This window comes from Pleurodeles waltl, chromosome 10, assembly GCF_031143425.1.
Source record: "Pleurodeles waltl isolate 20211129_DDA chromosome 10, aPleWal1.hap1.20221129, whole genome shotgun sequence".
NCBI lineage: Eukaryota > Metazoa > Chordata > Amphibia > Caudata > Salamandridae > Pleurodeles > Pleurodeles waltl.
The window spans coordinates 769,465,282-769,489,141 of NC_090449.1; the positions used below are offsets into that span (position 1 = coordinate 769,465,282).

General features: G+C 42.2%; 2 protein-coding genes across 3 annotated transcripts in view; one reads left to right on the forward strand and one right to left on the reverse strand.

Annotated features, from left to right (window-relative positions):
* Positions 1-5,065, reverse strand: part of THNSL1 (threonine synthase like 1) — an 81,299-nt gene extending 76,234 nt beyond the window's left edge. Inside the window, exon 1 of the mRNA XM_069211363.1 lies at positions 4,843-5,065. Within this exon, the coding sequence (XP_069067464.1) occupies positions 4,843-4,879 (37 nt within the window). The 5' untranslated portion in view covers positions 4,880-5,065. The remainder of the gene's footprint in view (positions 1-4,842) is intronic.
* Positions 5,066-5,488: 423 nt separating this feature from the next.
* ENKUR (enkurin, TRPC channel interacting protein) overlaps positions 5,489-23,860 on the forward strand; it is a 73,994-nt gene continuing 55,622 nt past the window's right edge. The window contains exons 1-2 of one of the 2 annotated variants that reach the window (XM_069211365.1): positions 5,489-5,778; positions 18,406-18,551. In XM_069211365.1, coding sequence (XP_069067466.1) covers positions 5,702-5,778; positions 18,406-18,551 — 223 coding nt within the window. In that variant the 5' untranslated portion in view covers positions 5,489-5,701. The remainder of the gene's footprint in view (positions 5,779-18,405; positions 18,552-23,860) is intronic. The other variant, XM_069211364.1, reaches the window with a different exon arrangement.

Consider the following 23,860-nt stretch of genomic DNA (forward strand, 5'->3'; position numbering starts at 1 on the left):
AGCAAGCGAGGGTAAGGAAGTATGCCTCATGTTGCGTGTCTCCATACTGTCAACTGGAGTTTACCGGCCACCCCCACAAATGCTATATTTTCAAAAAATTAAGACTGAGATGGTTTTCCTGACTGACCTACCAGTTACAGTCATGAGAATAATGTACTGAACAAACTGAGGGGAATATTGCACTGTCTTAATCTTAGGGATGAAAAGCTAGAGCCTGAAAATTACATTATATACTTGAAGAAGTCCAAACAACTAAGGGAAGAGCCCCTACACTAGACCTTGAAGAGGAATATGCCCTTTAAGAATGAGATTACATAGACATCACTCCTCTCCTGAACTCTCTGAGGTCGTAGCAGGTCCTTTGAAAGCAGCTCTGGATGACCAGGCAGAGGGAGAAGAACATGAGTTTCGAGTGACCAGAGAAACGGTGCAGACTGGCCCTGAACTAGAACACTGTGCTTTGATCCATGTTAATGGCATAAAGAAATGCAATTTGAAGCTCCAGTTGCTTAACATATGGTTACCAAGGTGGCAGCAACAGTGAGTCGAGTAGATATTCAAGTTTAGAAATTTCCAGACCCTACTTTGCAAAAGAGATGGCTGCTGGTTATACTGCTGGTTTGCACACTGATAACTGGCTGTGCCGTTTGAGCTTGGTTATTTCATGCACCACGGAGCAAAGAGTATTGAAGAGTTTTAGTATTGTCGAGATTACCTACAGTGGGCTCGGAAACTCTCAGACCTTACCAAAAAATAAACACACATTAAGAAGCTCTGATCAGAAATCATTGACCAACTCCTCCGTGAAATTCAACGATGGTGCCAAAAAGTCTAATATAAACTTGGTGTGGAGACATCATAAAACACTGAATGCTTTGGAATAAAAGTATAAATGTCACAAAGTATAAATACTTGAATAATCTTATTGTAAGGCAGCTTAGGCAAGTAATTATTTTGCAGATGTATACGAATGTTTGGTTAACAGCAAGTTAAATGACTCCAGAGTGCTTGTTAACTAAGCTGGCTAGCTAGCGGTTCAGCACCAGATCCATAAAGACCAATGTAGAGACCACACAAATGTTGGGTCAGGCCCCAACTGCTATCTTTAGGGTGTCCATCTAAACAAGGAAACTCAACAGAAGTTTCTTGCCCTCAAAACATTGGAAAAAATGGATGGCACGGAACTATGGAAGGAGGGAAGGGATTTACAGAGGGGAAGCCTGCCTTTGAAATTTCCAGATCCCAAGTACTGTGCTGGGGTTGTCACAGCTGAACCACAGAAGACGAGTGCATATTTGCCCCCACCAAATTTGTGTATGGACTAAGGCCCCAATAGGATGGAAGGGCAATAAAGGTCTCCTTAGATTTCACTGGGGTTGCTGAGATTTCCTTGAACGTCAAATATGTGACTCATACCATTGTGGAGAGAAAAAAATCACATACTCTAAGCTGTATCTTACGGAAAACACTTCTAGGACACTCATCATCCACAATACTTAGCTTGACTACCCCTTAAACGTGGTCACCATGGGTTTGGGAGGGTGGCTGCCCATAAAAAGGGTAGCTGTCTGCATTAGTCTGCCAGTGGAAAAATCTTTCCATAGCAAATTGGCCACTTCTTAGTTGAAAGTTTTAGAGTCCCAGTAAAACTCAGAAGGTAGTGATACTAAAACTAGGTCCATGAACACTATCCAGAAGAAATGAGTGGGAGGAAGGAAGTCCAATATGCAGTGGCGAGACAAGTGAAGCAGGAGAGGACTCAAAGGCTGAGTCTGCAGCTGCCTTTTCCGGCTCGGATACAAGGACCAGGTTAGTCACGATGAAGAGTTACCTTCTCAAATCCTGTACGAAGGATGCCAGTCACATTTGCAGTGTCTGCGTGGAGAAGGCTGTCAGCACGAGGAGCAGCTTGAGTGTCAGTCATTGCTGTATCGAGCACTGGTCATTGCTGTATTGAGAAGAGCAGTCATTGCTGGAGCTTCACATTGGTTGATCGTCACAGATGGTCGCTGTCGACACAAAGTACAGGTCTCGCTTTGCCGGTCATGGTGGATGTTCTCTGTTGGTGAAAAGTGCAGGTCTCGCTGGAGCTTCACATTGGCAGTTGTCACTGGCGGTCAATTCTCTGGGCCAAGTGGTCACTCTGCAGTCGCAAGAAGCCAAAAAACTTCTGTATCTTCACCTTCAGAGAGGAGGAGCGCTCTCTGATGCCAGCCACAGGTGTAGGTCCTGTGGAGGGCAACAGGACTAATTTCAGCAGAGGCCAGCAGCAAGACTCAGGTACGTCTAGTTGGTGCTGGTCAGTTGGGCACATTCAAGGAGGCTACTGGAAGCTTTTTTTTGTCCTGGTAGTTCACAGAGGAGGTCAGTCAACTGACCCTTGGAGTCACTGTGGGTAGCCTGGTTTCAAAGAAAGCAAGACAAATCTTTTCTTTAGTCAGCAAGGCAGTGCCTCTTCCTCAGACAGCAGGGCAGTCCTTCTTCGGAAAAGGAGTTTTCTGATGAGAGGTTCTGAAGGTACTATTTTTATAACTGGTGGCAGCCTTTGTGTTGGGGCAATTCCCTCACCTAGTCCTTTAACTGTGTCTGTTCAATTCTTCCCTGTTCTCTGGCCCTGGCTCCAAACTGTCCTTGGTGACAAAGGCAATGGTAGGCCTGGTGTCACATTCCTTTGTGTGTGCTGCAGGCATAGCCCTTTTAAGGGTACTTAGGGCAGGGTAAAGATCCTCCCTAGCCTTCCTTTCAGGGAGACCCTCTCCCTCTCACACCCAAGCTTCCTTTGTCTTTTCCCCTGTCTAGTGCAACCAGATAACCATGAGTGATGCTTTGAGCTTCTTCAAAGTATTTTCAACATAAACCTCTCTGGTTCTACTAATTGTATGTTTGTAATTTAGGTGTCATTTTATTTATTAACATTTCATTTAGGTTTCTAAATTGGTTTATGATTTTTATTGTGTTGTCACGTTATTACTGTTTGTGTGTTTTGTAAATACTTTACACATTGCCTTTGCGTTAAACCTCACTGCATTTGTGTCTAGCTATCAAAGGGTTAAGCACGGACTAATTTAGTGACTTTTGTGGTTTACATTGACAAAGATTGTGTTTATTATTTGAGTGCGGCTTCCACCCCTCTCTAGTAATAACCCAAAGTCTTACAGTTTATTTTTCATGTTGGTGGAAATGTATATTTCTGCTTCACCTTTGTTTTTATGTATCCTGTAAAACACTACGTAATCATTTGTAAACCTGTTCTTTTTTACTATATGCTCAATTGAATAACTCAATGCAACACACTCAAAAATCATAAGAAAGCATAGGATACCTAACAACAGTGCTTTAAGTGGGTCAGGACCCTTCGTGTCTCGCACACAGCAGTAGTTAAAAATTGACATTTAAAAATATCTTCATCGGGTCATATGTTTATTTCCTTAACTTTAGAGGCAAAAACACAGATCAATTTCTGAAAAATTACTGTAAAAACCATTAAGGTAATCCAGGCCAGCAATCTAATCACTGTTTACATTTCACGTTTGTGTTCCTGTATTTTTCCGACCAGCATAAAACTCTTGTTTAGTGTGTATTGTGAACCGTGTGGCCCTTAGAGATCTGTGTGACTTCAGGTTCTGGGTGGGTATTTATAGTAGGCCACAATTGAGAGCTCTGGAGCCGAGGCTAAAAGCAGCGCGATTTTCCCACATTGCTTGCCAGTGGGTCATAAAGATGTTCACATGTTCATCAAATCCTTAGCCTCTACAGAACGCACAGAGTAATGGCCATGTGTAACAACTGGAGTTGTAATTCTATGCTGTAATCTGTGAAGACGGTATACAGCTCTCAAAATACTGACAGGGTGAAAGTAAAAGGAAATGCAGTGCTTACTGGTGAGTGGGTGCGTTGTCCGTGTAAGTGAGGATGGTGAAGCGAAGGCGGTGCAGGAGGTATGTGCAAGAAAGTGAAAAGAGAGTGCTGAACAAGGTGTGAGATGTATCTGGAAAATATCTGAAAAGATGAGAGGTGAAAAAGGAGTATGTATCTAACAGAGAGATCGCAGAAGAAGGTGGTGTGAAGGGAATAACTGGAGCGAGTGAGGCTCTCCAAAAAGAATTGCCTCTTCCACAGACCTTAGTATTGTTATATTTACAGTGTCATATTTTCATAACTGAAACCTTTTCAATGTTATTTTACATGTTTAAGCCACACCCTTAATTATACAGACCACGTCGCTTGGCCAGGAGTCTTAATAACGCTTCTTAGGCAAGGCCCCTTTTAAGAACCCCCAGTGTATACCATTTATAACATACTTATACTGTATAACATACCTAGCAGTGAAGCAGTGTTATCTCGATTATTCTACAAGGTGAATTAAATATCCTAAGAGCTATAATGAGTACGCGTGCAGGGTCGCGTAAACTTTAGCCTCAATCTCCTTTTTAAAATTGAACTCATGTGCACTGTATTGTATTCTATAGCAACATTTATATAGCGCTGGCGTTCCCTATTTGGGGAGCTGAAGCGCTTACGTGTTACATTTCAGAAAAACGTTTGCGAAAAATAATTGCTAGAAACAATAGTGGAGAAGGTGCAGCGTCTAGTTTTCGGAATCAATTCATCTCATCCGTATTTCCCATTCTTGCATTGATCTCCACCTCAGCAGGATTTGGAGTAATTTTGTCATTTAAAAAAATCACCTAATTTGGGCCTGGGCAATAGGTGAAATGAGTTATAGATTCCCATTTCAGCAAAATTCGGGGTGCAGCCTTCCAGAGATTACCAATCGTGTCCACTCAGATCCTCTACAGATTATGATGAGTGTGGCATCACTTCCCCTATACACAAACTTACTGCAAGAGGCGACCTCGAGCATTCCCGCACTTGCCATAGCGTTAGACGAGGTCGCAGATCTCTCCTGCTCATGTACACGGGCTGTCTCAAGGCTTCACCAGCTGGTTGACCGGAGGAACTGTCAACGAGATCTCAACTTGTCAAACACGCACTTCGAGTCGCCAAATCGCCTCTTTAAAACACTAGACCGCACATCGAAAAGCCGTAGTGCTCTTGAAGAGGAAGTAACGAACGACCAAAGGCTAAAAGGTCCAATAGAATGAAGGGGCGTGGTTGTTGCATTTATGCGACCTTACAACTGGCGCTGGACAAAACTCCAGAGCAACCTATTACCATCACGTAACCAGAGCGGCCATGTTGTAATTGCAAGGTTTATTATTCAGAATACATCTCGCATAACTCGGGCAAAGTATGTTTTTAAGTTTGTCTTAAGAAACTATAGAAATCATAAATCCGCCTTATACGCTTTGTGCGCTTTCACCGAACTTCAGGAAAATAGGCTTTAAAAATAAACATAGTCTTAATTAACAACTCAATGTATTTAAGGGCTGTATACGACTCTTGCTTTGCTATACTCGTACAATGAGTTGCTCAGGAAGTGACGTTCAAGTACCACTTCCACAAAATCGAGCTTGAACGCGTCACTAAGACAACAGAGGCGTTGCTTGGAAACAGTAACCAAAGAGAACGAAACAAACGGGACTGGAGTGGTGCTCATTCCATTCCCATGTACTCTAGACTGATGAGCCTAGGGAGCAACCAGAGCACTGGTCAGGGGACCCGAGAGGAAAGCAGGAAAAGAGAAGCACAGTAGACGGGAATAATTTCCTTTTGCACTGACATTCATCGACTCGCTAATATGACAGACTTTTGCCCCTCAGAGAATATCTATAACCTCATACCGCGAGACGAGGTGACAGTACCAAAGGCGTCTAGGTACGTGATAAAAATTGAGGTGTGTGTATCGTGAAAGTCAGTCTTCCTTTATTTGCCTAATTATAATGTTGGATTCATAGCTGATATGTTTTTAAACAAGTCAGAAGGTGTTACTAAGCCTAATGAAGGGCAACCAAAAATGAATGTGCTTCCCTCGTACCAGTATTTTCCTTTTTTCTTCATAGGAATGTTGAACGAAGTATATGTTACGATTGTCAATGCATTTTACATCAAAGCATGACAATTTGCAAAGGGCTATCTTTAAAATGCACATCTTGTCTAAACAGAAGCTCAGTTTTATTTTTAATGGTTGTTCTGATTGTGATAGCTATTACTATTGCCCCTAACTTTCATAATTACATCTTTCTTGCCACCTTTTACTAGAACAGCCTTGGCACACCTCGCAGTTGACTCATCTTCCTCAGCAATGGCAATGACATCTTGTAGCCGTGATTTGCCATTAGCCCACACCTGGTCCTGGATATTAGGTTTAGCTGTGTGCATGACAATTTGGTCCCAGGGGCCTAGCTTCAGGGCATGAGTTTGGTGTGCGACATCCCCCAAATAAATGCTTTCATCGCTTTGTAGTTGGGTCTGGGGCTCTAAGTCAGGTAGCTATGGCTATGTTATCATTGTCTTGATTTCACTTAGAGATTTTAACTTGTCTATTTGTTGGATAAGAAAAGTGAATATATACATGGTTTCCAGTTTACCAAAAAAATAGCAAATCTGTGACTATACAAGTACTCCTTGAATGGATATGTTATATATATGTTGATACTGAAGTTATTGTTTTCAGTTCCTCAAGATATTTGCCTTGTAATGGAGGATTATGGATTGTTTATTTGTGTTCTGTGTTCCACGTTCTGGCTTCTGACGCCGCTCGGTGATTCAACGTTTTCCATCATCGTTGAACAGCTGAAAGGCGCAGGAGGTCGTTCGTGAGCTTATCATTGCCTTCGATGAATAAACCTCATTTAAAGTTCCTGCTCCACTTGCATCTTTATTGGGAAGGATTTACTACCTCAACAGGATACAAATGTGAGCCATATTCCAGCTAATAAGGACCCGGAGTGCCACGATAAGCCCCAAGTCTGTAAGAGGATATATATGTCTTACAAAAGGAGAGGTGAGCTACTGAGATTTGCTAGGGTTGATGGGAGAGGGAGGAGCGTGTATCAATGTTATGAAGTACCTGTGATGATGCTAGTGGAATAGGATGTGTGAGGAAGTTCTAAGAGAAGTCAGTCATGTAGAGCATCGCAGCTGGAGGTCACTTACAGGTCGTTTACTTGTGAAGAATAAAGTTGGTATTTGCTGGATGATACCTGAGCAGATTATTACACTTTTTCAGACCTTCCTATTTCAATTAGCACCCAATATAATAATATTGTGTAGATTACCAGATGGATGCCCCCTGTGCATTGCAAAATGAAAAGTATATGATACACAGAGGGGCATTCAGGGGTCATAAAGTAGAAGGGCCCCAAAGAGAGTAATACACATGAAAGAATCCCAAGCGTGGAAAAAATATTACCTGTAAGCCAGGTTTTTGCAAATGTCAATGTGATGTGACCATATTTCACTCCACATAAATTTCAATAGCAGTAACGAATAAACATATTAGAGAATGTACATATGAATTCAGTATAAATACAACAATATATTAGGTAAATCAAAATGTTTCTGTTGCAACCAATTTCTTGTCCCAAGCATTACTTTGGCTACTCTTCCTTTACCTCATTTGTGGCAAGTAGGCAGATCAGAAAGAGATCACATTTTTCCACTCCAGCCATGACTGATGCCAAAGCCCCACTGACTTCACTTGGGGCCAGACACAGTCTTTCACTTCTGGAGGTGCACCCAAAACCAGTCAGAGGAATGCCTTCTATCCACCACCACCATTGATCACAAAGCACTATGAATATCTGGAGACGCACAGAAGTTCACAATTAACTATAAGTGAGCATCTGCCAATGTTAAAATTCATGCTCTCCAGTCAGCATCTCCAAAAGTTATGGCAGATGCTTTTTTGTTAATGCTCATAGAAGATATGCTGCATTTCAAGGAGTGGAGAAGCATTTACTCCTGATAATGCTGTTTTCACCAAATCTCTGGATTAGTCCCAAAATTAGATCTCTATGACCGGCACCAGTTTCTCTCTCTTGAGAAGTTTAACATGCTAATATTGGCCGACTTTGACCTGTGATGACAACTGGTTGTGTTCAATGGACTCGCCAAACACCTACCTTCATGTCCATATACATCAAAACCACTTGAAATATAATCTGTTTTCTAAAGGGGATCAGCATTATCAATAGTAGGAGCCCCCCCTATTTATCTTAACTCAGCTTTGTGTGCATCCTGCAAATTACAATCAGCAAGCAACAGTTTTGGATGCCTGATAAAAACATATTCTCATTACCTAGCATTGTGCAGACTTGCCTTGGTCTATTGGACCAAATTTTGTATTTATTGTATTATCTTTTTATTGAGATTTAACAAAGATACAATAATATCATATAATTTTCTGATATTAAGATACAAAAAGGAAAAAAAAGTACATGATTAGTGACAGATCTGAGTCCAAGAAACAGAATGACAAAAGGAAAAACATGGCCATGACGGATACAACAAACTTTAGATAGGGTCAGCTCAACAACACATACCAGGCCAAGGCACAGCCCCCATCTGTCGCAGTTGAGGAACCAGGAAGTAGCCCTGTCATGTCCCAAGCTGAGCCCCTGCCCAGAGGAAGGAGCAGTGCTGAAAGCAGAGCCCGAGGCCTGCTCCCCAATTTTAATCAGTTGTAGCATATATTCCCAGTATGGACCCATATATCTGTAGGCCTCGTTCTTGGGTCCTGCAATTATGTATTAAACCTCTGACCAAAAAGCGCAAATTGGGGACAGTGGAGCACCATCGACATTCAGGAGCTGAGGATGGATCCATCTGATGTAACCTGGATTAATCCATGCCTTGATTAATACAAACCTGTTTTATCTGTTCACAACAGTAACTTCATATCTTCTTGGATATAGGCAGCCCCAGGTTGGACTTCCATCATCGCTCCCTAACATTGTTTGATATGGTAGGAAGTAGGCACCCAATAATTTTATATAGTCTTGAGAACTAGTCCCTTCTGGTCGTGGAGAAACACATCTGCGTGAGGGGGGTGAACTTCAGTAGCTCCTGAGGGAAACCACTCCATTATGTTGCAGCAGCATAGCATTGTCTTAGGGAGGCAGGGAGGTCAACTGAATTGATTTAGTCTCATTCCCAAAATTGGTCTAGTGTAATGAAAAGGCCATCTTGAAACAGTTGCCCAATTGTGACAGAGTAGTGCATGATGATTTATCCAGTGTGGTGAGTAAGGCAGGGTTTACAGAGACTGGACTGGGGAACAGATCATGGAAAGTCCAGTGTGTTTCACCAGTGTTTACATCCCCCAGTTAGTACACCAAGCCTTATCTCGTATTTTAATGACTTTTACCTTTATAGACTGTTTCTTTAAGTGAGGATTTATCTCATGTGGTATATCAATTAGCGTTTTGTAGAAGATTGTCAATTGATTTGAAAAAATCTGTATTATATCATATAAGGTTTTAATTAACCGTGTTATGATATAAAAATAAGAAGAGTTCTATATATTTACCAGGCCTTGGCTTTTTAATGGCTAATGCAATAACTAGTCTGCCCATCTATAACTGCTCCATCTCAAATCGGAGATGTGGAGCGGGCATTTCAGGCTTGTCCAGTTTATAGTATAATATACATGTGCTGCAAGAAAGTAGCGCTTAGAATCTGGGATAGCAGCCTCACATGCCTGTGTGAGTCTTTCCCAACTCACTGAAGGAAACCTACCACCCAGATGAATCACATAAGAACTGCTTGAAACTTAGTAAACACTTTTTTTCTTGGTGAAATAGAATTATTTATGAACAGGAATAAGAATTTAGAGTGAACATTCATCCACCTAGAGCGACCCTGCTAGCCAGGGATAGAGAGAGAATAATCCCACGTTCAACTCGCCTCGAGTTGTTTCATAACTGGCTTATAATTGTCCTGTAGACTATCATCAGTTGTTGTGTTTTATACCAAGCTATTATCCAGTGTTCCCTCCATGTAAGAAGGAAATCTAAAGTAATTGGCAGAGTGTCATCTATGAGAGGGAAGATTTCTGATTTTTCCCAATTAATGTACAGACCTGCATAGTCTCCAAAATGCGTAATATCCTGAATGATTGGGCTACGATTTTTCCCCCGATCCTTCACAAATAACATTATTTTGTCTTTGTAGAGATCTAATAGAATCCTGCACATTGGAAACCTCAGTCTACTATGTATGTATCTCTCGCGAAGTCTAGAAGTCCAGTGCAAACAACAGTGGTGATAGGGGACAATCCTGTCGCGTATGATTGTCCACCATAAACGTCGTAGTCAATTATCCATTAACTCTAACAATGGCCGTGGGGGGCCAGTGTACAGTAGTTTAGCTAAGCCAATGAAATTGTGCCCTAGGCCCATCTGGCAGAGGCTGGCAAACAAGAGTGTCCACTCCAGTGAGTCAAAGGCTTGTTTGAGAACAGTGTATGGCAGAGGTTGTTTGAGGTGGCTCTACCAGGAATGAAGCCGAATTGATTCGGCAGAGCAAGCGGAGACATTAACTGCTTGTGGTGATTAGAATGTAAATAGGTCCTAATAGGATTGGCATATGGGAATAGAATGGTTTGGGGAGAGCGTCTGTGGCTGTTGCTATGGGCAGTTGCTGGTGCGTATCACACATACTATAACTGTTTTGCCACCACGCAAGGGTTTGTGTGCAGGCGGAGAATCTTGTGCGCATGAAGAGGGCCACGCACATACAGTGACAGTGCTGCCACCGCACAAATTAATCCTGCTTCCCGTAAGGATTATGGGTAGGAGTATGCCCAGTTTCCTATGGAAAGCACATTAGGCTGCGTGCTGGCGGCCATTTTGACTTTTTGGGAAGCATTATATGCTTTTACATTGATTACACGATGGTAGGCACACCTTTACGCCTGTCAAGTGACTATCAGGCCGTGGAGAGTGCATTTTCCTGGTTACAATTGCCGGTACAAGTTTTACTGTACCAGTACTTCTACTTGAAAAAAACGTTTGTTGGATATATTTATTCCACGTTGATGGGCACACCTGTTTGGAGCCTATCATCTACTTACTGGAGCCCGTGAAATTTCCAATGATTACGTTATAGACTGCATTTGTAGTTTTTTAATATATTTATTTGAGGAGGTTTTTCTTGGTCTGAATAGTTTATTTAACATTGGATACTTGTGCACTTATTTTCTAAGTATTCATTTATTTGTGCAGATTTGTAATTGGTGTGTGAGTGAAAAATGTCCAGTATTCAACCTCCACCTTTTTGTATAGCTGAGTCAGGAGATCCTCCTATTCAATGGGAGTTATGGTTAAAGTTATTCGAAGCATATGTGGAAATGTTGGAGGATGGTGAGTGTACTCCAGAGAGACATTTGTTGTTATTTAAACATCAGTTGGGGGGCTATTGGATTGAGAGAATTTAAAAATCTTCCGCCTGTAGATAATGTTAATGAAGAAGATGTATATAAATGTGCTTTGAAACAATTACAGGAGAGGTATGGCAGGAAGATTAACGTTGTCATGGAGATATATAAGTTTTACTCCAGGGAACAGAAGGAGGATGAATCTATTGACCAGTATATGGCAGTGTTAAGAGGACTCACGGTTACTTGTGCTTTTGAGCACATTGCGTATGACAAGGTTTTAAAGGACCAGTTATTGATGAAGACCAAGTCTAAAAAAAATACATGAGAAATGATGGTCTTCAGGAGAACTATCCTTGAAAACAGCAATAGAAGTGGCAAGAGGTACTGAAGTAACAGAGAGTTGCATACAAGTCATGAGGAAAGAAAATAAAGACAACTGTACAGTATGTGCTGTAGGTGGTGAAAAGGATAGTAAGGAAAAAACAGAAGGTTGTAGTTTGTTATGCCAGTGGTAGTAACAAAATTGGCATGACAGAGAATATCAAAGCTTTAGTGTGTTTCAGGTGTGGTGCTAGTACGCATGTGGCAAATTTTAAAAGATGTCCTGCTATTGGCAAAATTTGTAATGCATATAAGAAAAAGGGACATTTTTTACAAGTATGTAAAGGTTTTGGAAATAAAGTGAATTGTATTGTGGAGAGTTTTGATGATGATGAACTTGAATATGGAATGCAAAATGCGGTGTTAAGTATACAGAGTGGCAACATCAAAGGGAGAAGCCTTCAGTTACCCAAGTGTTGGTTAAGTATTGATGGCATGCAGGTGGAAGTTATAGTACATTCGTGCGCATGGTATACTATAATGGGGAAAACATTGTTTGACCAGTTGTGGCCTGGCAGGGAATTGCAAAGCACAAAAATAAGTCCATGTAGTTATTCAGGTCATAAAATGTTTATAGTAGGTAAAATGCAAGCAGAGTTTGAATTTGCTGGGAGGAAATGTTCAGGAGATATACTTATTGCTGAAAAAGGGACCATGATTTTGGGTGGGCCACATATATCAGAACTTGGATTGAAAGTGGGCCCTAGTGCTACTCCGCCTGTGTATGTTGTGGGTGAGTGTAGCTTACAGAGTACACATGATTCGTATTCTGATTTTCAAAAAATATTTCCAACTGGAAATTAAACGACGTTACGTGACTTGTGTGAAAAATACATTATTTCAACAATTGATTTTGCCAGTGCTTACCATCAGATACATTTGAATCCAGATTCTAAACATTGTACAGATTTTGTTACACAAGAAGGGATGTTTCAGTATAAAAGGATGTCATTTGGCTTGGCTAGTGCATCAGCTGTTTTCCAAAGAGAATTATCCAAAGTGCTTTCAAACATAAATGGTGCAAAAGTGTTTCAAGATGATATATTAATATATGGAAAGGATAAAATTGAGCATGATTGCATTTTGAAGACAGTTTTGTGAGCGTTAAAAGGACAACGAGTTAACGGTGAAAGAACAAAAAAGTAAATTTGTAAAAAAACAAGTAGAATATTTAGGACATATTATTTCAGAGGAAGGCATTCGACCTAAGATCAGCCACGTAAAGGCTATTCATGAAACTCCAGAGCCTAAATGTAAGGAATAATTACTATCTTTTGCAGGTCTGACTGAATTTATTCACGGTTTGTGGAAAACTATGCATGCAAAGTGGAGTATGTACGAGCGTGACTTAGGAAAAATGCAACATTTTGCTGTAAACAAGTAAATAGTGAAGAATTCGCAGCTATAAAAGAAGATATCGTGAATGCATCTTGTTTAAGATCATTTGATGAAGGTGCAGAATGTATTGTATCTGTGGATGCTTGTGGTATCCGTGAGGTATTGTCCCAACGGAGGAACGGAAGTTTGTGGGTTGTCGCATATGCATCCCACATTTTGTCTCACGCAGAAAGGAATTATTCTGTAATCAAAAGGGAATTGTTAGCTGCTACTTGGGCTGTGCAACAGTTTAGGATGTATATATGAGGGTGTAAATTCAAAATTTGCACGGACCATAAACCATTGGTAAACATTTTGAGTTTGGAAGGGGGCGGTCAAAATCTTACTTCGCAGTTAGCAAGACTTGTTTCGAAATTACAAATATATCATTACGAGATTTTGCATCTTCCAAGGGAAGAATAATTGTGTGGTAGATGGGTTGTCTCGATTACATTTAGACAATGAAAGTGTTGAGGAGGTTGATGATAGTGAATGTGATGTGGCATTTACTTAATATGATGTGGTGTTTCTGCAAAATGATAAAATGGAGTTGGAGATATCTGAGGAAGTGTGGATGAAGGAGATGCACAAACAAAGATGAGATACTTTTAAAGGTAAAGAAATTCCTCATGAAGGGGTGGCCGTCAGAACGGCATTTGCAAGGTGAATGTGGTACATATTGGAAAGTTATGGATGAATTGTCAGTGTCTAACGGGATTATTTTGAGGGATGACAAAATAGTACCTCCTTATGGAATGCGAGGAACCATTGTTAGGTTGGGACATGAAGGTCATGGGGGTACGGCAAGTACCAGAAGGAAAATAAAGGAAAATTCTTGGTGGCCAGGCCTGGAAGGTATGGTGGACCATTGGGTAAGAGAGTGCAGTGCGTGTAAACTGAGTGATAAGACTATCAAACCTTTGGTAGTACCGTTATAAGTGGTTGAATTGCCTTAAGGGCCGTGGCGGAAGGTGTCAATTGATTTCATGGGACCGTCTGTCACCTTACCTGCTAAGGAATCATATGCCATTGTCCTGGTTGATTATTTTTCCAAATGGCCGGTGGTTCACATGGTTAGCAATGTAACCACAGATACTGTCATTGAATTCTTGAAAGATGTATTTGCCAGGGAAGGCATTCCTGAAACCCTTGTTTCAGATAATGAGGTACAGCTTACATCTAGTAAAAAGCAGTCCTTCTTGAAGAGTTGTGGGGTGAACCATGTGAGGGCATTGTTGTATCATCCAGAAGGTAATGGTCAGGTTGAAAGGTTTAACAGGGTAGTCAAGGGGGCTATACATATAGCGTTAGCATCCAATTTAGCATGGAAAGAGGCTATCCAAAGTATGTTGTTATCTTACAGGAATACACCCCATTCTGTAATGGGGAAGACACCATTTGAGCTATTGAGAGGAAGAAAGCAATCTTCTAAATTAGGGCCATATGTACGAACACGTTTTCCCATTGACACAGAATGGGAAAAACCCTCTGCTACATCTGGCCCTTAATTCCTTGGTGGCTGAAGAATAAAAGACAAAAAGAGACATTTAGAGAGGACTATAATTCTATGAGGAAACGAGTACAAGAGTATCATGGTAGAGTGTTGAACAGAATTAATGATGGGAGGTCCATACCTCACCTGGTAGTTGGGCAGTACGTATGTGTGAGGAATCCTGGGTTAATAAGTAAAGGAGCTACTCGGTGGTCAAGTCCTATGAAGATTGTGAAGGTTTTGGATGGTGCTGTCAAGCTTGAAGATGGGAGAATACGTAATTTGCGGCATGTGAGTTTGTGTGAAGAAATTAACATACATGAGGGGGAAGAGTACAGCAGACAGGATTATGTTAATGGGTATTTATGGGGAAATAATTCTATGTTGCAATCAGATGTGGTGCATTCTGATGGTGGTGATGATGTTGGTCCTGGTACCGGAAATTTGCCTATTCGATGTGCTGTTCGCAAGTCAGAGAGAAAAACAATTACCGAGGTACCTTTAAAGAATTTGTAATGGAAGGTTATTCATTCCATTGTTTAGTAAACTTTATTTTATTGTGTTATCCTGAAACATATGTTGTGGAAAAAAATATATAAATGTTTTGTTTTGTTGTTTTAAAGAAAACAAATGTTTTTGTTGAGGGGGAAGATGTGTGGTGATTAGAATGTTAATAGGTCAAAATAGGTTTGGAATATGGGAATAGAATGGTTTGGGGAGAGTGTTTGTGGCAGTTGCTGTGGGCGGTTGCTGGTGCGTGTTGTGCCAGCATGGCTCCTTACTTCGAACCGCATCTTGAAAATAAAATATATTATTTAATCTTTTACTTACGAGTCCTCCATTCTTCACACCGCTCTAATCTGTTAGCAAGGACACAAGCTAGGATTTTATTATCCACATTCAATAAAGATAACAGTCTATAGGAGCAAGCATCCCTCAAGTCCTTACCAGGTTTCAGAATTACGAAGATTACAACTGGACCATTTTTAAATGGATCTATAATGAACATTCAAAAATTATTTTGGTTTGAATCCAAAAAGAACAAGTTCATCTGGACAGTCATAGACACAATCCTTTTAATAACCCTGCCAGGCTAGAAACAATGTTAGCATTAGAGAAGACTGAAGACCTCTTCCAGCGGCACAATACAATGACAGCATAGTAGTTTCACAGGCTCCTGGGTATTGGGGAGCGCATCCTTCCGTCCTGCCATTTGTGCTGTGATAGGCATATATTTCTAATTCTTGGGCTGTCCCATCTGCCTTTGACTATTTCAGATGTTCCCTGTCAAAGTGATATTCTGACAGTGATATTCTGACAGCTGTCAGTCAAGGCAAGCGGTAGGGATTTTACATGTAGGAGCTGAATAGCAAAATAAATGCAAACAGCTTGGCAGAATCTTTAACATAAAGATACTGTTTATTTGTTTATAATAATAAATGGTTGAAGCCTCACATAGATTTTGATTCACATGGATTTATTTCTAGGATCCAATATTGTTACACAGTTGCCACACATGAAATGTTGTGAATACTGCACTCAGCAAAGCCAAGGGGCTAAATTAAACATCCCAGTACTTTAGGAGCGGGTGGATCTTTACAGTTCAGATTGTGGACATGCATTGCACATCAGCGGTCAGTGGCACACCACAGAGGTAAGAACCAACACAAAAGTTGTCTTTGAGAGAGCCGGACACTCAAGGGGAGCTGAAGAACAGATACAAAGATTGTCTGGAGAATAACACAATACTGACAGTTCAGGAACTACACTTGCAGTTGTCAGACACAGACACAGACATCTCAGTATGTTATCACTCAGATCAAGATTCTGTTGCCTCCAAAGTAAATTTAAGTTTTGCCAGCTACATTACAGAAGAGACAACTCACATTGTTGTTCTGCTCCAATCTAGCCTCCCTGTGAAATGCAAGGTGTCGCTAGCCTCCCTATGAAATGATGAGCTCAAAGGTCAATCCGCTCAGAAGACATGTCCTTGTAGATAGACACTCAAGTCCTTGTATATTCCTTTAAAATGAGGTGGCAAAAAACTGAGGATATCCTGGGTAAGGAGACTTGAAGACTAGCCAGTCGTGTCCTTCACATGCCAGACAGGTAATTCTTAGAACTCTGGCATAGCTAAACATTTCCTGCTGATGCCCGTCTCTCTCGCCTATTTAAAGTGTAGTCGACAGAAATGTTTGAAGTGCACTAGATACAATGGCAAAACGAATGCTGTCCCGAGGTAATGCAATGGAAATACTAGAGACAACAAGGGGTGAAGGGCATATGGTGAAGTATAGGATGGCATGGGATAGTATTTTCCCTGTGTACAGAAGTCCCAGCTCAGCTTAGGCAGAAAATGTGTTTTTGGGTCGGTAAAGATTTCTCTAACCAATTCACTCACCAACACATATCTTTAGTGAAAAGAAAGCAAAAGTGTGGCAAAATACGACCATTACTGAAAGAACATTGGGATATATCCAAACTGAAAGAAAAGTTGTTCTCACCGTCTTTCATTGTCACACAACACAAATTGCTGTAATAAGCTTTAAGCCTGTTTGTGGAATAAATAAATACACAATGATGTATAGGATTTACTGCATTTTCTGCAGTGTTATCACGAAAGTTGGAAGGCAACAAGCGAAAATGGGTACTCCGGTATACCCGAAAATATGTTGTTAAAATCGTGAGTTATGATACAGGAATATAGAAAAATGTTGTGAGGTTTGGTATTATTTGGCTGTGCGTGATTTATCTGAGGGAAGACACTGGATTAATTGAATGGATAAGGCGTGGTTTCCCGAGGAGGGTTTGTCGTGTTTTGGGGGACCCATGGAAAAGGGAGACTATAGTGAGAAATGGAGACCTGTATTTGGAGAGGTAATGCCATTTAGAAAGAGCGGAGTGGGTCACTCTAGGCTATCGTCACCCATTCTGTTATTTTAATACATCTAGGCCTCTTATGCATCTGGCCCCTTTGAACAGAGCCACGGGCTTTTCTTATAGCCACAATACTTAGAATGTGCTATGTTTGTCTTGAAACAAGGGCACAGTGCCTTCCAGCAGTCTATTGGCACGGAAAGTTTAATTTACAAACTTTAGTGGTGGAAGGGAATGGAGCCGAGCACAGCCATCGAATCAATAAGTACAAAGCTGGCGTTGCTTTAAGTCAGTAAAGCACATAAACATATATGCAGTAACACTTAATTCCAGGATAGGAATTTGTTGCACCACCACACAAGAATGTTAAAAAAGCAAAAATAAGTCAACTGTAGTCTCATTTAGTGTTACTATTCTGCAACATCAGCCAAGGCCATTGCTTGCGACTGCCCCGGTGAAGGACAGTCCACCATGTTTATAGAGCCCATCTGCCCGATGGAGATCTCCTTCCCTGGATTCGGTGGTGTGGTAAATGCACTGAAAACACAGAGAATGCTCAGCTGACACCGTTTTTGTTACCAAGCGCATTCTTTTTGTGTTCTTTCGATGCAAACTCCCAAGGCAGACGTTAGTTTCATAAACCCAAACAACAACAAAATGATGGTCCTAATACTCAAGAAGCTTTGTCGGAGTATGCCTTATATGGTGGACGAAGGCATTCCAGGCAAGAAATATCAATGGCAGTTACCACATGCTAAATTGGCCAAGGCTACCTATAATGTGACCTGGTGTTACTGGGGCTGAAACCTTTGAGGCGCCATAGCTATAAACTAGCTGTTGACATGACCAGAGGATTGGGGAAGGGGGACTGCACGTTTGTAGGATGGAAGCTCGGCGAAATACTGAATAAGGCACATCATTGTTGTGGTTTCAACATGTATGTTCCTATTTATGTCTTATACTCATATTTTGTTTGTATTCTCTGTTTCGTAAGGTATACATCGACATTCAGGGAGCAAGTAAAACAGGAGGCTCAGAAAAACAAATGCTCAAACAAAACGATGGGACCAGCGAAAGTGGAAGTACCCTGCCCTAAAGACTATCTCCAAAAACATTCAAAAGAACTAAAAATGCAAGAAAGTAAGTGCAGGACAGTTTTTTTTTTTAAAATTTCCTGTGGATGTCGCTCTTGGAGCTGTTTGTTTAGGAGAGTACAAACACAGGTGTGGCCTGTTTCGGACATTTGTAAGCACTGGTTAATTGACAGCTCTCTTGCACTCGCACCAAAAGTGCTTTATAACACCCACAGTGCAGAGTCTTCTATTCGCACTGCCTTGCCTTGTGTTTCATTTTTTTGCCCTAGTCAGGCTCCCGCCACCTTCCCCCGCTCTTTCCACCTCATCTCCGCTTCAAGCCCCCACTGCGCTTCCCATCTTTTTTTCCCACTCTCTGTGCCCCCCCGCCTTCCTTCTCTGCGTGATGCCATTGAGTAGGTCCTTTGACAGCTCTCTTGCACTGCCACCGCGAGGGACTTTATAGTACCTGCAGAGCAGTGCTTCTGCTCGCACAGCCTTGCCTTGTCTTTGATTTTTTGCCCCAGTCAGGCTCCCGCCGCCTCCCCCAGCTATTCCTGCCTCTTCTGCGCTTGTGGCACCACCCCATTTCCCTCCATTTCTTCGTGCCCTCTGCGCCCCCATATGCCTCCCCCTTTTCCACCCCTCCCATTCCAGGACCTATTTGATGGCGGTTGCTGCGCAGCGCTATTGAGCAGGTCCTATGACATCTCTTTTGCGCTCGCACCGCAAAGCACTTGATAGCGCCTGCAGTGCAGCAAATTCTACTTGCACTGTCTTGCATTGTCTTTGATTTTGTGCATCAGTCAGGCTCTCACTGCCACGCTCCACTCTTACTGCCACTTCTGCGCTTCAGGCCCCCACCGCGTTTCCCACCTTATCTTCCCGCCCTCTGTGCTCCCGCCCGCAAACCTCGAGTCTTTCAAGTCCGCCTTCAGTAGATACCACCACCTACTCAGGGAGACCAAGAAAGAAGCACCCACCACTGGCATCGAGGCAGGCACCAACCACACCAAAGAACTCTTCAGCATCGTCAGAGAATTCTCCTGCCCCTCCGTTACAGAGAACACGATCCACCCATCTCAATCCCTCTGTGACACGCTATCGGACTACTTTCCCGGCAAGATCACTGACATCTACGGTAACTTTGACCCCTAGCCCACCAACCTCGACCACCCCCACACCCTAACCCACCCCTCTCCCCCACGGATCACTGAATGGAAATAGCTCTCTACCGAAGACCCCATCTCCATTATGACCTATCTCCACTCCGGATCACCACAGACCCCTGCCTGCACCGCTTCTACAACCTAGGAAGAGAAGTAATCAGAGCCTCGCTTACAGAAATCCTCAACACCTCCATCGCCACAGCCATCGTCCCCGATGCCTGGAAGTATGCAAAGGTCAAGCCCCCCCCGAAGAAACCCTCACCCGACCCCAATGAGCTCAAAAACTACTGTCCCATCTTTCTCCTCCCTTTACCCGCCAAAGACTTTGAAAGGGCAATCAACCACCAGCTCACAGGCTACCTCGAAGACAACAACATGCTCGACCCATCCCAGTCCGACTTCTGGCCCAATCACAGCACCAAGACCACCTTGATTGCAACAACCGACGACATCTGATACCTCCTTGACCTAGGGGGAACAGCGGCCCTCGACCTGTTGGCAGCTTTCAGCACCATCTCCCACCACACTCCCATTACCAGACTCCAAAGTACGGACATCCAAGACAACGCACTCAACTGGATGTCTTCCTTCCTCTCTGGCCGAACACAGAGGATCCTCCTCCCACCCTTCGTCTCCGCACTCAAAGACATCATCTGTGGTGTTCCCCAGGGCTCCTTCCTGAGCCCATCCTCTTCAACACATACATAGCTCCACTGGCAGACATTGCACGCACCCAAGGACTCAACATCGTCTCCTAAGTTAACACCCAGCTCGTCCTAGCCCTCCCCGCTGCCGCCACCGTGCGATTTCCCCCCCCCCCACCCACCCCAACCAATCATGCATGCTACCTCGGGATTATCCTGGACACCCAACTGACCAAGAAGCAACAGATTAACGCCATCTCCTCTGCCTGCTTCCACATCCTCTGCATGCTCCACAACGTTTTCTGATGGATCCCCATCTCTACCAGGAAGACAGTCCCCCAGGACCGCATCTCCAGCTGACTCAACTACAGCAATGCAGTCTACGCCGGAACCACAAAGCAGCTCACAGGCTGCCTCCAGACCATCAAGAACGCAGCAACAAGAGTCGTCCTTGACCTCCCCAGATAAACCAGCATCAGTCCCCACCTCAGGGCTCTCCACTTGCTCCCTGTCTGCAAAGATGCCTACAAGGCTCTCCACAACACCGGACCCACCTACATCAACAACTACCTCACATTCCACCGACCGACCAGAGAACTCCGCTCAGCCACCCCTGCCCAGGCCCACATCACCTAAATCTGTTGTGAACACTTCCGAGGTTGCTCCTTTTCCCACCTGACCGCCAAGTCCTGGAACGACCTCCACCTGTGCACCTCTCCTTCTCCAAAGGACTTCAGAAAGCAGCTCAAGACTTGGCCCTTTGACTGCCATCACCAGCCGGTCGAGGCTCGCAGCACCTGGAGACACCTGAGGTGACAAGTTTACGCTCTACAAGAACCCCTGATTGATTTATTGATCCTAAAGCAGTAGTGGTGAACGCTGGTCCTGGTGGGCCTAATCCACTCCAGATCCTGTGGATATCTACTTTTAAAAAACTACTTACACATAGTCCATATGGAACTTATTTACATTGACAGTTATCCTGAAGGTATCTTGAAAAATCTGCATGGATCAGGTCTAGAAACTTTTAAGCTCTCACTAGAAACTGTAGTGCTGTTATCAATTCCATAAACTCCCAGAATATCATATGAAATTGCCTTTGTGTTGATTAGTAAGAGAATATGTGAAAACCTGATTAACAGTAAGAAGCTAAATAAATGTACATTGAATAAAATGTGAACGCTTTCAGCAGTAGAATTTTTGTGCATATGCCTACTTTGACAATCTATTTCTGTAGTCTTCCTAGAGTGGGGCTAAACGGGAAAATGGTTAAGAAATTATTCTTTTAATTTTTGGTTTAAGTGTTGTCCAGCGAAAGCTACACAGACTTAAAACATATATTATCTGAATATCATTACTACTCTTATAATGTCTCCTCTTCCACATGCCAGAATACTCAGTATCTTAGATTCTAAGCCAAGAAAGTGCGTTTGTGAGTTAAGTCCCGACTGCCTGCATCTCTGCACGTCACAGGTTTGAACTCATCAAGGCAAACTCAGCCATTCATCCTTCCAAGCTCGGTAAATAGTCTACCTTTTAACAGGGTAATAGTAACATATTCTATTAATATAAAATAGAAATTGCAAAGGGACAATATTAAGACTGTCATTATTTGTGTGATCAAGAGTAAGAGGTAACTGGTGTGCAATATTTGGAAAATATGGTGCTATTAGGTGTGTTGACTGAGTGGTTCTCATCACACTGGATTTTCAATAAATAAATAAAACTCATAACCTGTAGATATTTTTAAAAGCGTTAACTGTGCACCTGCCATCCTTAGAATTATTTCCACGAGGTGATCTTACTGAGGTAGGGCCTTGGGGGGGCTTTAGAGCATCATGCTGCCTGAGCAGCCCACTAGAAAAAGTGCGATGCATAAGGTTGCGTGTACCCTTTTCAAAAGCAAAATGAGCAGCGTTGGGGGCTGCCTCCCTTATCCTAAGAAATTCAAAAAAGAGTTCTCAGAAGATGACTAAGGAAATGCCAAGGCCCAGGTCAACATTTTGGAAGACACTTCGATATTTTGGGTTTTCCATTTATTTTTGGTGCAACGCGAGCTTAACATTCATTTCCATTGACGATATTTTCATCAGTGTTGTTAGAATTAAATCTCATTGGTGAAAATTGTTAATTAATCTTCTTTTTCACTGACGTGCAAGCCAACACTTTAAACATGCATTTCAGTTGATCGAGATTTCATTATTTTTGGTTTCCATTACTTTTAAATGTATTGCTCTTTTTTGCTTTATGTTTCCAGAATTTATTTTAGTCAATTTCCTTGTGGCCACTGAACTTCCTTATTTGTTATTGCAATGGTTGGTTTGTTAATGCCCAGCGCCCCGTGGACGTCCTTTCAGGATTATACTGTTGCTCAGGCTACGTTGCAATTGATAAACGCACATCAACAGTACCAGAGGCCATCGAGTGGATGATCAGCACTCCATATTTCTACTTCCTGAAACCTTTCTACCAATGTAGACTGCCAAATAAGGCAGTTTCCTACAATATGTTATCCATATTAGAGTACCCGAGGCAAGAAAACACATTCTGGGAGTACATTTCATCCGAAGAGTCACTGTAGGTTGTTTACTGTAGGTTGTTTCTTTGTCAGACGGTTTCATGGTAGCATGAACTTTAATCGTTTCCAAATGTATTCTCAGATGTATATATATATATATATATAGTCGCTAAAAAAGCTAAGATTAAAGTGGAGTTAGACATGAAGAAAGTAGTAAGACCTTAACTTAGGTTAAAAAAAAACTTTCAAAATTCACTCAAAAATCTCCACTGTTTATAAACCATAAAACCAGGACAATTTGCCAGTCATCAGTGTAGTAATGTGTGGGGTCATAAGCAGAGCATCTCAGCTGTGAAAGTTGTACTTAAGTCAGACTTGCGTAGCAGGGGATTGGTGATCACACCCCACATTTTTTAAACATTCCTTTTCTCCTGCTGGCCACTCCCTGAAGTCCCACAGGACCACAAGGTGGGGCCGTTCTGCCTCCCGCGCATGTCCCACGGGACCGCAATCAATGTAAAGAATTTGATTTGGGGGATTTTTGGCCCACAAGACCTAGGTATTCAGAATATCCCTACTCTGGCTCCTTGTGTGTTTTTAATTTTTGTTTGTGAGGACTTAGAGACTGAGACCCCAAGCCCTCAAATGGTGGCCCCTATTTTTTCTTCATGTTCCCGCTGCCAATCACATTGCGCAGTCTTGTGGGAGATACCAGTCACATTGCACATCTTGACATCCTCCCCCACAGGACTCCTGCAGTTCTGCGGCAACAGATGTATATAAATCATAAATCTTAATTTCTCTAAAACAGCTGAACAGAATTACACCAAATCACAAAAAGCACACTTTCTGGATAAAAATCTAGTTTTCTACCAAATCTGTTGTAATTCTGCAATTGTTTCTGTTTAGTTGTCTAATTTTTCCAATGGAAAATGCACAGAGAAAAAAGTGTTTTCGACACTCCCCTTGCCATTCCTCAGCCCCTGCTTTATGGATTGCTCCAAAATTTTCCAGGAAGGAATTGAGGAAGATTACCGTTTTTGGC